A 15,163-nucleotide genomic window follows, 5' to 3' on the forward strand; every position below is an offset into this window, starting at 1 on the left:
TATGTGCAAGAATATAACTACTATAATACTGCTCCTATGTACAAGAATATAACTACTATAATACTGCCCCATGTACAAGAATATAACTACTATAATACTGCTCCTATGTACAAGAATATAACTACTATAATACTGCCCCATGTAAAAGAATATAACTACTATAATACTGCCCCTATGTACAAGAATATAACTACTATAATACTGCCTCTATGTACAAGAATACAACTACTATAATACTGCCCCATGTAAAAGAATATAACTACTATAATACTGCTCCTATGTACAAGAATATAACTACTATAATACTGCCCCTATGTACAAGAATATAACTACTATAATACTGCCCCTATGTACAAGAATATAACTACTATAATACTGCCCCTATGTACAAGAATATAACTACTATAATACTGCCCCTATGTACAAGAATATAACTACTATAATACTGCCCCTATGTACAAGAATATAACTACTATAATACTGCCCCTATGTACAAGAATATAACTACTATAATACTGCTCCTATGTACAAGAATATAACTACTATAATACTGCCCCTATGTACAAGAATATAACTACTATAATACTGCTCCTATGTACAAGAATATAACTACTATAATACTGCCCCATGTACAAGAATATAACTACTATAATACTGCTCCTATGTACAAGAATATAACTACTATAATACTGCCCCTATGTACAAGAATATAACTACTATAATACTGCCCCTATGTACAAGAATATAACTACTATAATACTGCTCCTATGTACAAGAATATAACTACTATAATACTGCCCTTATATACAGTGATACCTATCTAGAATTTAAACATGTAATTCAGAAATTGATATTTAGGAAACATATAAAAAATGAAACATTATATTATATAAGAATACGTAACTTTTATATAACCATATATTTTATTGAACCTTTTGGATGGTGAGATTTTCCCTGTGAGTAGATGCTGTATACTAGTACAACTGTTCTCTACAAATCTGCTGTGTGGTGCCTGTGATTCTCATAGCTGCTCCTGTACCGCCACCTAGTGTTTATTCTAAGACATGCATTTAATGAAGTTCAAACTAGACCTGCAATATTTCCTGCATGTATAATATCACAGTTATTTATTGTCTCAACATACTTGTGGCATTTACCATAGTCCATTTGGAGGTTGGAGCTGCATGAAACACACATTAATTTGAAAGATACTAAGATGCAGGAAGCCCTTCCTGGACTGCAATAGTTAAACTACTTGCGGGCCTCTCAGAGAGAAATACTTAATTTTCTGGGACAATTTCAAGGGTGCCAACACTTTTGGCCATGGGTGTAAGTATATTTTTCATTTTTTACATATTACGATTATTATGTTCTTTGGATTGGGGAGACTGTAGAGCATTAGAAGGGACATTAGATTTGCGAATTTTCCCGAAAAATCAGTGTGAACAGGAGAATTCAAAATATGCCTGATCCGTGTGTAAAATGGACAAATACTTGCACATTGGTTACAGAGAGCATTCTGGGAGTTGTAGACCAGTAATTACAGGCATTCTGAAAGACATTTGACCTCAGTGTGTTACAATGAGCTTTACACAATCAATAGCTCAACAAGAAGCTGAGTGGAGCTCTGCCCAGCAACAGATAGTGAGTAGGTATGGATAGACTTAAGAGTTGGGACTAGCCCAGAGAGGGAGGGACTATGCAGCAAGATCAGAGAGGACTTCCTGGTAGTGAGTCAGACAAGACCCAGTGTGCACCTTAGGGTCTGAAAAGTGAGCCGAGCCGCACGACGTGGGAGGAGACCGAGACAGTGGATCGTGAGATCCAGAGCAGAGGAAGGAAAGTGATCGAAGGACAGAGCGATGCACCGGAGACAGGACCTGGGACAGGACCTGGGACAGGATACCGAGCAGTACGGCCCCGAGTTTACAACTCATAGAGGTAAAGGGCCAGAATGGATCAAGGAACATGAGATGAAGAGAGGGCCCTGGGGTGGGAGTTCCAAGGCGTCAGCAATCAAAGAAGCTAAGTAACGATCATAGAGGCAAACTAACTCCCCTAAGGGAAAAAGGATGCGGAGCCGTGGGGTGAAGTATAGGACTCTCACTTTCGGGACTGTAGAACTGAGCTGGGTTGAGGTGAAGACAGAGGAACTTGAGCCATAAACAAGAACGCCTAGAAGAAGTAGAGGCTGTGAAGATTTCCCAAAACATTTGTGAAGTTATGACCCGCTACCTATTGTACATACTTCCCACCAACTTAATGTTAAGTAAAAGAGAGTATGTTTTCGAGTGCTGCTCTCATTGAACTGTTTAACATCCGGTCCTGGTCTGCCAAAGTCACCGGCAACATGTGGCCTGCAAGGGCATAGTACCCTATAGATGAAGCCCACCCACCCAGCCAGTGCCTCCATCTTGCCAAAGTCACCGGCATCATGTGGCCTGCGAGGGCATGGTATCCTATAGATGAAGCCCACCCAGCCAGCCAGTACCTCCTTCTTGCCAAAGTCACCGGCATCATGCGGCCTGCGAGGACATAGTAATCTATAGATGAAGCCCACCCACCCAGCCAGGAACTCCATCTTCGTATAGCGTGCCAGGACATGGAAGACGAGTTCCTCGCCCGCAGCTACCACCCCATGCCATGTTACAGAGCTACTGGGCATGTGCACAGGAAGCTAGTTCCGGTAAGTCAGTGGTGATGGGCAATCCGGCTCTTTTTGGTGATCTCGCTCACTTGGCTCAGCTTCCCAAAAATTGTCACCTCTTGTAGATCCTAAATGGATCCCAGGTGAACAAATATTAAAGATATGAACGCGACTGAAACCGTCACTACTTGCAGCCAGCCAATTAAATTGATGAATGAGCAGGGTTTTGTTTTGGGTGGGCGAGGTTACGTCCGCCTGAACTCCGGAATTTAGCCATAAAGAGAATTTAGTGGTTCTCACTAGGGTGTCGTTTCTCGTTGTATGCAACGGGGAGCTGGCTCTTTGTTTTGGTTCCTTCATGAATGACCCACCACTGTTAGTCAGTTGTGGTTGAGATATTGGAGGAGCAAGGAGCATCATTTCAGCTATAGGCCACTAGTGGGAAGTGTGCTCAGAGAAAGAACCAAGACCAGATTCGGAACAGAGCCATTGTAACCTATTACCATCCACACGGCTGGAGTACAGAGACAGGAAAGGAAGTCAGAGGGACACACGTTGACCCATGTGACTATTACGCTAAGGAAGAGTCTTCACTTTCAGCGAGTACCTGCAGTAGTCGTAAGCAGAGCTGACGGAGGCGTGATTCCCATAGGCAGCTAGTAAGGCGTGGACAACTGACGATGATACCGGTTGCTTGCTTGCGTTGAGAAACACGTGATGGTGTCTCCGCGGCATTTCTACATGCATTTGCATATTTCCCATAAGGGATGGGGGCAGTGTTCTGGATCACTGCATTGAGAAACACGTGATGGTGTCTCCGCGGTGCTGGATGTTTTGATCTCCCCGAGGTCATTTATCCTTATGTTTACAGTCTTTTCACTAGGCAATTCTCCTAATAGCCAGTTTCCTACTCCACACTGATGAGGGGCAAATACCCCAAAACAGATGTCTGTGGATGAATACCATGTTTTGGCATAGGTGGTTTTCCTTTAATGGATGCTACCTGTTGTGAATTCTGTTGTCGAACTCCCTCCTGTGGTCGTGAATGGTACTTCGGCGAGTTCTGTTTATGGGCTCCCTCTGGTGGCTATGAGTGAAGCTGCTGCTTCTGAGGTTCCTTACACAGGTGACGTGGTTTATCCTTTGGTTGGCTGCTCTATTTAACTCCTCTCAGATCTTTACTCCATGCCAGCTGTCAATGTTTTTGCATTGGTTCAGTTCGCTCCTGGATCTCTCTGGTGACCTGCCTTCTCCTGCAGAAGCTAAGTTCCTGATAGTCATTATTTGTTCTCTGTTTTCTTGTCCAGCTGGTTATCATGATTTTGTCTTGCTAGCTGGAAGCTCTGGGATGCAGAGTGGCCCCTCCGCACCGTGAGTCGGTGCGGAGGTCTTTTTTGCATACTCTGCGTGGTCTTTTGTAGGTTTTTGTGCTGATCGCAAAGTTACCTTTCCTATCCTCTGTCTATTTAGTAAGTTTGGCCTCCCTTTGCTGAAACCTGTTTCATTTCTGCGTTTGTGACTTTCATCTTTACTCACAGTCATTATATGTGGGGGCTGCCTATTCCTTTGGGGAATTTCTCTGAGGCAAGGTAGGCTTTATTTTCTATCTCTAGGGCTAGCTAGTCCTTAGGCTGTGACGAGGCGCATAGGGAGCGTCAGGAGCGCTCCACGGCTATTTCTAGTGTGTGCGATAGGATTAGGGCTTGCGGTCAGCAGAGCTCCCACATCCCAGAGCTTGTCCTGTATGAGTTTAACTATCAGGTCGGGTGCTCCTGACCACCAGGTCATAACAGCTATCCTTCCCGTGGTTGTTTGTTCCCAGTGAAAGACCTGGCTATTCATTGCTTGCATTGAGAAACACGTGATGGTGTCTCCGCGGCTTTTCTACATGCATTTGCATATTTCCCATAAGGGATGGGGGCAGTGTTCTGGATCACTGCGTTGAGAAACACGTGATGGTGTCTCCGCGGTGTTGGATGTTTTGATCTCCTCGAGGTCATTCATCTTTATGTTTATAGTTTTTTCACTAGGCACTGCTCCTAATAGCCAGTTTCCTACTCCACACTAATGAGGGGCAAATACCCCGAAACAGCTGTCTGTGGATGAATACCATGTTTTGGCATAGGTGGTTTTCCTTTATTGGATGCTGCCCTTCCCGTGGTTGTTCCTTCCCAGTGAAAGACCTGGCTATTCATTGCTTGCGTTGAGAAACACATGATGGTGTCTCCGCGGCTTTTCTACATGCATTTGCATATTTCCCATAAGGGATGGGGCAGTGTTCTGGATCACTGCGTTGAAAAACACGTGATGGTGTCTCCGTGGTGTTGGATGTTTTGATCTCCCCGAGGTCATTCATCCTTATGTTTATTGTTTAGAAAGGCAGACTGCACCTACATGTGCACAGGACGATCGTTAACATGATTGTTCTGTGCACATGGTATTCTCGGCAGCACATGTTTTGTTTAGGCCGGTTTCACACGTCAGTGGCTCCGGTACTTGAGCTGACAGTTTCCTCACGTACCGGAGACACTGACTCACGTAGACACATTAAAATCAATGTGTCTCTGCACATGTCAGCGTGTTTTCACGGACCGTGTGTCTGTTTGGAAAACACGGAGACATGTCAGTGTTTGTGGGAACGCACGGATCTCACGGACCCATTAAAGTCAATGGGTCTGTGTAAAACACGTACCGCGCACGGATGCTGTCCATGTGCAGTCCGTGTGCCGTGCAGGAGACAGCGCTACTGTAAGCGCTGTCCCCCCAGCTTGTGGTGCTGAAGCCCCATTCATTTCTTCTCTCCAGCAGGGTTCACCCATAGGGGTGGAGCCGCATATTCATCACTGTAATAAGCGGCACCACGTGACCGCTCATACAGGAAGAGCTGCGACGCTGAGAGGATGGAAGCGCCAAGGGAGCTGGGTAAGTATTTTAATGCCAGAGGGCGGGCGCACAGGGGGTGGGAGGGGGTAGATTACCGGGAACTTTATTTTAACAATAAATTTTTTTTTTTTTAAATGATTTTTCATTCCTTCTTTCCAGCGAATGCTGCTGGGAAGGAATGAATTCTGGATTCAGCACCCAAAGCAGGGGACAGCGCTTAACTCTAGCGCTGTTTCCTGCACGGTGCATGTGGTACCCAGTCGGCACAAGGACGGCACCCGGCTGCCGCACGTGTGCCACACTGATGTGCCAGGTAAGCACACGCACACACGGATAGTTCCAGTACCGATTTTTCCGGTACCGGAATTATCTGGACGTGTGGGACAGGCCTTACAATGGACCTGGGCTGCCAAGCACAATGGTCTTAACAAGCTCCCAGGAGAAAAAAAGAGAATTTTACTCGTTAGGCTGATGATTGACAGCCCGCTGAGTAGATAATAAATTATTTAAGTGGTCTGTGTGCTTAATAAAAATAAACTAAATCCAATCAAAATGTTTAATACCTGAGAATAACAACCAAGACATGGAGAATTATTTACAATATTACACAGAGATTATATATGAGCATTATTCTCAGAGTACATAATATGCAGTATATAGAAGCAACCAGAGAGAAATCATCATATACGTGTGCAGCGGATCATACACCCATGTCACCCCCTAGTATCTTTATAGAACAGTGCCATACACATAATGCAGCATGAAGGGGCTCGGAGAAGGTGGCAGTGATGGTGTGTAAGTGTCTGATGGGGTCACACAGCTCATAAAAGGACAACTGCCCGACCTCATAATCCAGACATATCCTGACTCTATCATTCAAGATATTGTGAGGTAAAGGGATCTCTTTCCTGTCATGTATCACTGAATACTGATTATTATTTCTCCACAAACCCCAGGACTTGTTATTATTTCCAATATATGATCTATACCCCCTCCTGTCCATACTGGGATAACACATCCCCACCATCCACATTCCTGATCTCCTGCTCTCCACATCCCAGTAATGTCGTCCTGAGGTAAATCCTCTCCTGCTCATCACCTGAAAATCCTGGAATCTCTCTGCTGTTTCTGGACGATTCTCTTTTGTTTCTGTCCAAGTTACAGTTTTCAGGTCATTTGATATAAGGAGATTATTAGCGGCTGTGGTTACATCCAGTAATATGTCTGCAGGATCCTCCACATAGATCCCGCTCCTTATACCTGATATTACCTCACATAATGTGTGTAATGTGTGTGAGATCACAGCCACATCCAGGTCATCTCCATCATGGGGCTGTTTATCATGTCCTCCTGTGTCCTCATCACCTCCCTCCTCCTCAGGATCACACAAGTCACCGGTGTCTGGATCCTGTAAGACAGTCAGTGGATCCGTCATGTTACACAGCTCCTCAATGTGTCTCATCTTCCTGGACAGCTCGTCCTTCTTTATTTCCAGCTGATGGATCAGAGCAGACAGTGACAGTGACTCTTCCTTCTCCTGCCTGGAGATCTCACGCAGGACCTTCTTCTCCAGGTCGTCCACCCGTCTCCTGATGTCTGTACACAGGGCAGTGACTCTCTCGGCTTCTCCAGTTGCTCTTTCTTGAGCTTTTCTCCAGCGTTTCTCCAGACTCAGGACTCTTTCCTCAGTCTCCTTTCTCTTTGTGATCAGTTTTTGGAGAACATTTCTCAGTTTCTCCTTTTTCTTCTCTGAAGCCTCATCCTGGTGTCTCCGATGTTCTTTGGCCAAACTGCAGGACACACAGATACAAACAGCGTCCTCGGTGCAGTAATATTCCAGGATCTTCTTATGGACAGAACATTTCCTTTTCTCCAGAGAAGTGCTGGGATCAGATAAGACGTGTTCTGGTGATTTGCTGTGAACCCTCAGGTGTTTATCACACAGAGAAGCCTCACAGAGTAGACAGGATCTAACAGCAGGTACCGGAGAGTCCACACAGTAAGTGCAGCAGATCCCAGGCTGTGTCTTTGTTGCTGGAGTAAACAGGAATTTCTCCATTATGTTTAGCAGCGCAAAGTCCCTCATCAGTGCCGGCCGTTCCAGAAATTGTTCCCTGCAGTCAGGACAGGAATAAACTCCAGACCCATCCTGTGTATCCAGCGCTTGATCTATACAGACCCGGCAGAAGTTGTGTCCACATCTCAGCATTACAGGATCTGTATAAGTGCTCAGACAGATGGAGCAGTCCAGCTCTTCTCTCAGATCAGCGGACGCCATGGCTGTCGCCTGCCGGAAGTAGGAAGAGAGAAACTGAAACTGCAATTCTCAGATACTCAGAAACCATAGGTCAGATTTATACTTTTGAATGTATACAGGGCAGGGCTCAGGAGCACAATGATAGTCAGGGTTAACTACTTAATGGACACTTGATATAACCATATATAATATTTGATGATTTTTTTTTTTAGCACTTACATTATGTTTGTTTATAAACAATTGGGTTGCTATTTGTAGTAAAGATTCTTAAAGGGAATATGTCACATTCTTTTTTACATTTTAGACTTTTTGTTAAAAAGTTTATCAAAGAATAAAATTAAATTATGTGAATTTTTCTTAGAAAGTGTCAGCTGGGACCAATTAATTTATAGGAATCCCAAATACATATATGATCATTATTAACCATGTATAAGTATATAACCATGTATAAGTATATAAGGGGACAATACAAATATCTCGCTGAGGATCTGTTTATACCAAGGAAGGTGACGGGCACAAGGGGGCATTCTTTGCGTCTGGAGGAGAGAAGGTTTTTCCACCAACATAGAAGAGGATTCTTTACTGTTAGGGCAGTGAGAATCTGGAATTGCTTGCCTGAGGAGGTGGTGATGGCGAACTCAGTCGAGGGGTTCAAGAGAGGCCTGGATGTCTTCCTGGAGCAGAACAATATTGTATCATACAATTATTAGGTTCTGTAGAAGGACGTAGATCTGGGGATTTATTATGATGGACTATAGGCTGAACTGGATGGACAAATGTCTTTTTTCGGCCTTACTTACTAACTATGTTACTATAACCATTTATGTCTAGTTTGGATAACATCAATTGTCCCTCAACTGGTAATATAGTGTAAACATTTTTCTAACTATTAATCTGAGCCGCCACTTTTATTTTAGTTCAGCGCTGTGCGCTGCATTACAATTTCCACCTGTCACCTGTAATTGCTGAGATATAAGCAGAGCAGTCACGTCAATGCGGCACTCAGATCACAGCTATACCAGGTCAGCCCCAAAGGGGCGGAGCCGCATATTCAGTACTGTAAATGAGCGGCCCCACGTGACCGCATACAGGAGACGCTGCGGCCAGAAGAGGACGCTGCGGCGAGGGATCCGGAAGCTAGGTGAATATTTTAATCACAGCGGGGGGGTACCCAGTGGGCACACGGGCGGCACTTGTATGGGAATTGCATTATACTGTATGGAAGCTTTTGGGGAGTGCATTATACTGTATGGAGGACTATGGGGAGTATCATTATACCATATGGAGACTATCTGGGGGGCCATCACATACTTTGGGGATTACAGTGAGGGGTCCTTTATATAGTGATGGGGCCATCATACAGTGTGGGAGCTAGTGTGGGTTTTTTGTACAGTGTGGGGACCATTATACAGTGTTGGGGCCATTAAACTGTTTGGGGGTACTAAAGGGTCAGTATACTGTGTGGGGGGGTACTATAAATTACGGGGGTCATTACACTGGATATAGGAGAGCATCATACTGTGATCAGGGAAGCTGACTCAGGACTTTATTAAATGTTAAGTGGGCACATATTGTTAACGGGGAACTCAGGCTATTGTGACTGTCAAAGGGGCACACAGAGGGTATTATTACTTTCTAGGAGCAAAATGTGAGCACTGTTTTCTAGGGTACTTGCACACGGCATAAATATATTCTAGAGGTTTGCTCAGCATTGGGGTATCAGCAGCATGGGGAGTTTGTGCAGGTTGGGGATAGATAGGAACAGTGCTGGAAATGTGAGAAGTCATATATGCCTTTGTTGTAATCTCTGAGGCCGTGTCTTGGCTGGAAGAAGTTATCATGTCAGTCTGGGCCAGATGGGAACAGTGAATTACTCCACCAGAAAGAACGTCAGCTGTAAGTCACCATGAATAAATGTACTGTAATCTATGCTCTGCAGGACTGGAATCTACCACTATATGGTCACCATATGACGGTAATATCAGTGTTGGTCTTTGTATAGAGTTTTTTTTTTTAGTAACAGAGCAGTCATCTGCTGAGGTTCTCCTACGTCCACTATTAGGCCGGAATCACACACAGCGAGATACGGACGAGTCTCGCAGATTAAAACCAAGCTCTGGCACCGGCACTCCGGAGTGGAGCGTGCGACCGCATAGCAATACATGGAGCTGCATGCTCCGCTCCGGAGTGCCGGTGCCAGAGCTTGGTCTTAACCTGCGAGACTCGGGCCATATCTTGCTGTAATGTGACTCCGGCCTTAGGGTGAGCCACAGCGTCGGACTGGAGCACCTTGGGCCCACCAGAGAAAATCATTCTTGGGGCCCACTATGTAGCTACATAGAAATAGATACAAGACCGACAATTGTGCGGTAAAAAGCGCTAATATCAGGGTATAATATAAGGTAGTTCACGTCTTAATAATGTAGCAAGGGTTGGGGTAGCCCCCTCACAGAATATAATGTAGCCCCCTCATAAAGTATAATGCAGTCCCCTCTAATAGAATATAATGCAGCACCCCACAAAATATAATGCAACCCTCTCAGGTATGACGCAGTCCCCACCATAGAATATAATGTAGCACCCCATAGGGTATAATGCAGCCCCCCCCCCATATAGTGTAATGCCACCCACCACAGAATATAATGTAGTCCACTGAGAGAATGCAGTTCCACCACAGAATATAATGCAACCCCCCATAGAGTATACTGTAGCCCCCTCATATAGTATGATGTAGCCCCCATAATATTATGTAGTCCCCTGAGAGAATAATGCAGCCCCACCACAGAATATAATGCAGCCCCCATAGAGTATACTGTAACCCCTCATATAGTATGATGTAGCCCCCCATAATATAATGTAGTACCTTGAGTATAATGCAGTCCCCCCACAGAATATAATGTAGCCCCCCAGGGCCGTATTTAGAGTTTCTGCTGCCCTAGGCACTTTTAGCGCTGCCTCCCCTTTTGGTGAGTATGACACAATCGGCAGTGACTTTGGCAAGAATCGCTGATGTGAAAGTCGCCTTTTGCAGGAGATCGGGCAGTTTTTCTGCATCTGCCGCGTAACGGATCACTTATGGCAACACTGCGTTCGGCCTGATTCATTCCCTATGGGATTTGCGGCACTTGCCGTGATCTGGCAAATGTGGTACCATACCTCCCAACGTTTGAAGGGAAGGAGGTATTAAGTTTGCGGCGCGCGTAGTGCGCCGCGGCAAATTTTAGGCCACGTCTCTGACCAGACCCATTTCACAACTAGTCACACCCATATCCACGTCCCAACCGCAGCCATTTAGCACTGCTGATCACACTGTTTTATATACAATAATTATAAGCAAACAAAAATATGGCCACACATGATGCTCAATACTGTATAACGGCCACCACACATGATGTTCCATACTGTATAATGGCCACACATGATGCTCCATACTGTATAATGACCGCACATGATGCTCCATACTGTATAACGGCCACACATGATGCTCCATACTGTATAATGGCCACACATGATGCTCCATACTGTATAATGGCCACACATGATGCTGCATACTGTATAATGGCCACACATGATGCTGCATACTGTATAATGGCCACACATGATGCTGCATACTGTATAATGGCCACACAGTGCTCCATACTGTATAATGTCCATTGGCCACACATGATGCTCCATACTGTATAATGACCCCCCTCCTGTATGCATGGCTCATCTCCCTCGTATCCCATATACATAGCTCATATTACCCCCCCTGTATGCATGACTCATATCTCCCCATGTATGCATGGCTCATAGTCCGCCCCTGTATGCATGGCTCATATTCCACCCCTGTATGCATGGCTCATAGTCCGCCCCTGTATGCATGCCTCATATCCCCCCCCCCCTGTATGCATGGCTCATATCCCCCCCCCCCTGTATGCATGGCTTATATTCCCCCCTGTATGCATGGCTTATATTACCCCCTGTATGCATGGCTTATATTCCCCCTGTATGCATGGCTTATATTCCCCCCTGTATGCAAGGCTCATATTCCCCCCTGTATGCATGGCTCATAGTCCCCCCTGTATGCATGGCTCATAGTCCCCCCTGTATGCATGGCTCATATTCCCCCCTGCATGGCTCATATTCCCCCCTGCATGGCTCATATTCCCCCCTGCATGGCTCATATTCCCCCCTGCATGGCTCATATTCCCCCCTGCATGGCTCATATTCCCCCCTGCATGGCTCATATTCCCCCCTGCATGGCTCATATTCCCCCCTGTATGCTGGCTTATCTCTCCGCTCCTGCTCGGCGCGCCGGCTTATGTCCTCCTTCATCCCCCCGTCCCTCATACTCACCTGCTGTCCCACTGCACGGCCGTGCCGACATCCCTGGCGCTCTGTCCCGACTCCAGGCGGCGGCGCCGGCGCAGCACCTTCTTCCTGCTTGAGCGGTCATGTGACACCGTTCATTAAGATCATGAATATGCGCATATTCATGATCTTAATGAGCGGTGTCACGTGACAGCTCGTTCAGGACGAGCTGCAGTGCAGACGCCGAGACCATCGCTGGAGCAGGCAGGGTGAGTATTCAAGGCGGGCGGGCGGGCGGCAGCGGGGGAGGGGGCCCTGCCAGCAGGTGTCAGTGCCAGGGCCCACCGGAGGATCCTCCGGTTCCCCGGTGGGCCAGTCCGAGCCTGGTGAGCCACCATAGTTGTAATCAGGGTTAATTGGGTATATTTATTTATAATAAAAAAAAAAAAAAAAAAAAGGTTCCTCGCATCATGTTCTCATACACTTTATGCAGTATTAGCCCTCTGTGTCTGTACTGCTACATACTTAGGCAGGTAACTGGTTCATGCAGCTTTACATGAACACCTGAGCCTTACACTATAGCTGGTCCGAATAACTAAAGCAATTGTTACCATCCACCTCTCGTGTCTCCCCTTTTCCCCATAGTTTGTAAGCTTGCGAGCAGCAGGGCCCTCACTCCTCCTGGTATCTGTTTTGAACTGTATTTCTGTTATGCTGTAATGTTTATTGTCTGTACAAGTCCCCTCTATAATTTGTAAAGCGCTGCGGAATATGTTGGCGCTATATAAATAAAATTATTATTATTATTATTATTATTATAGGGGCGGCCCTCTCAGAAGTTCTCCCCCATCCCACCTGAACCAAAACCCTAGCTGCGCCTCTGACCACAGTATACACAAAAACAAGCTGATGCTCTGAGCTCTGCACCCCCTCTGGGATCTCTGCTCGAGTCTCTCGCATCAATACCCGGCACTGCTGCCGGAACTCAGGACCGGAGCGTGTGGCTGCATAGAAACACATTGTACACGCAAGTGTGACCCGGGCCTAGCACAGTCTCTTCACTACCCGAAGTCAGTGGTCAGTGTCTCCAACACAAAATGGAGGAGGCTCTATCTTTGTCAGTATACCTCAGATATTATGGAGGAGGCTCTGTCTTTTAGTGTACCTCAGATAAAATGGAGGAGGCTCTATCTCTGTCAGTTACCTCAGATAAAATGGAGGAGACTCCTTCTCTGTCAGTTACCTCAGATAAAATGGAGGAGGCTCTATCTCTCTCAGTTACCTCAGATATAATGGAGGCTCTATCTCTCTGTTACCTCAGATATAATGGAGGAGGCTCTATCTCTCTCAGTTACCTCAGATATAATGGAGGAGGCTCTATCTCTCTCAGTTACTTCAGATATAATGGAGGAGGCTCTATCGCTCCCAGTTACCTGAGATATAATGGAGGAGGCTCTATTTCTCTCTGTTACCTCAGATATAATGGAGGAGGCTCTAACTCTCTCAGTTACCTCAGATATAATGGAGGAGGCTCTATCTCTCTCAGTTACCTGAGATATAATGGAGGAGGCTCTATCTCTCCCAGTTACCTCAGATATAATGGAGGAGGCTTTATCTCTCAGTTACCTGAGATATAATGGAGGAGGCTCTATCTCTCTGTTACCTCAGATATAATGGAGGAGGCTCTATCTCTCTCAGTTACCTCAGATATAATGGAGGAGGCTCTAACTCTCTCAGTTACCTCAGATATAATGGATGAGGCTCTATCTCTCTCAGTTACCTGAGATATAATGGAGGAGGCTCTATCTCTCTCAGTTACCTCAGATATAATGGAGGAGGCTGTATCTCTCTCAGTTACCTCAGATATAATGGAGGAGGCTCTATCTCTCTCAGTTACTTCAGATATAATGGAGGAGGCTCTATCTCTCTCAGTTACCTCAGATATAATGGAGGAGGCTCTATCTCTCTCAGTTACCTCAGATATAATGGAGGAGGCTCTATCTTTCTCAGTTACTTCAGATATAATGGAGGAGGCTCTATCTCTCTGTTACCTCAGATATAATGGAGGAGGCTCTATCTCTCCCAGTTACCTGAGATAAAATGGAGACGGCTTTATCTCCCTCAGTTACCTCAGATATAATGGAGGAGGCTCTATCTCTCTCAGTTACCTGAGATATAATGGAGGAGGCTCTATCTCTCTCAGTTACCTCAGATATAATGGAGGAGGCTCTATCTCTCTCAGTTACCTCAGATATAATGGAGGAGGCTCTATCTCTCTCAGTTACCTCAGATATAATGGAGGAGGCTCTATCTCTCTCAGTTACTTCAGATATAATAGAGGAGGCTCTATCTCTCTCAGTTACCTCAGATATAATGGAGGAGGCTCTATCTCTCTCAGTTACTTCAGATATAATGGAGGAGGCTCTATCTCTCTCAGTTACCTGAGATATAATGGAGGAGGCTCTATCTCTCTCAGTTACCTCAGATATAATGGAGGAGGCTCTATCTCTCTCAGTTACCTCAGATATAATGGAGGAGGCTCTATCTCTCTCAGTTACTTCAGATATAATAGAGGAGGCTCTATCTCTCTCAGATACCTCAGATATAATGGAGGAGGCTCTATCTCTCTCTGTTACCTCAGATATAATGGAGGAGGCTCTATCTCTCTCAGATACCTCAGATATAATGGAGGAGGCTCTATCTCTCTCAGTTACTTCAGATATAATAGAGGAGGCTCTATCTCTCTCAGATACCTCAGATATAATGGAGGAGGCTCTATCTCTCTGTTACCTCAGATATAATGGAGGAGGCTTTATCTCTCCCAGTTACCTGAGATATCATGGAGGAAGCTCTATCTCTCTCAGTTACTTCAGATATAATAGAGGAGGCTCTATCTCTCTCAGATACCTCAGATATAATGGAGGAGGCTGTATCTCTCCCAGTTACCTGAGATATAATGGAGGAGGCTGTATCTCTCCCAGTTACCTGAGATATCATGGAGGAAGCTCTATCTCTCTATGTTACCTCAGATATAATGGAGGAGGCTCTATCTCTCTCAGTTACCTGAGATATAATGGAGAAGG

General features: G+C 45.5%; 1 protein-coding gene across 1 annotated transcript; it reads right to left on the reverse strand.

Moving 5' to 3' along the window:
• Window positions 1-6,072: 6,072 nt before the first annotated feature.
• Window positions 6,073-7,957, reverse strand: LOC138675172 (E3 ubiquitin/ISG15 ligase TRIM25-like). Its single transcript, XM_069763193.1, has one exon. The coding sequence runs from the start codon at window positions 7,806-7,808 to the stop codon at window positions 6,231-6,233; it is 1,578 nt and encodes a 525-aa protein (XP_069619294.1). The 5' UTR covers window positions 7,809-7,957; the 3' UTR covers window positions 6,073-6,230.
• Between the last annotated feature and the right edge of the window lie 7,206 nt (window positions 7,958-15,163).

Source organism: Ranitomeya imitator, chromosome 4, assembly GCF_032444005.1.
Source record: "Ranitomeya imitator isolate aRanImi1 chromosome 4, aRanImi1.pri, whole genome shotgun sequence".
NCBI classification, from domain to species: Eukaryota; Metazoa; Chordata; class Amphibia; order Anura; family Dendrobatidae; genus Ranitomeya; species Ranitomeya imitator.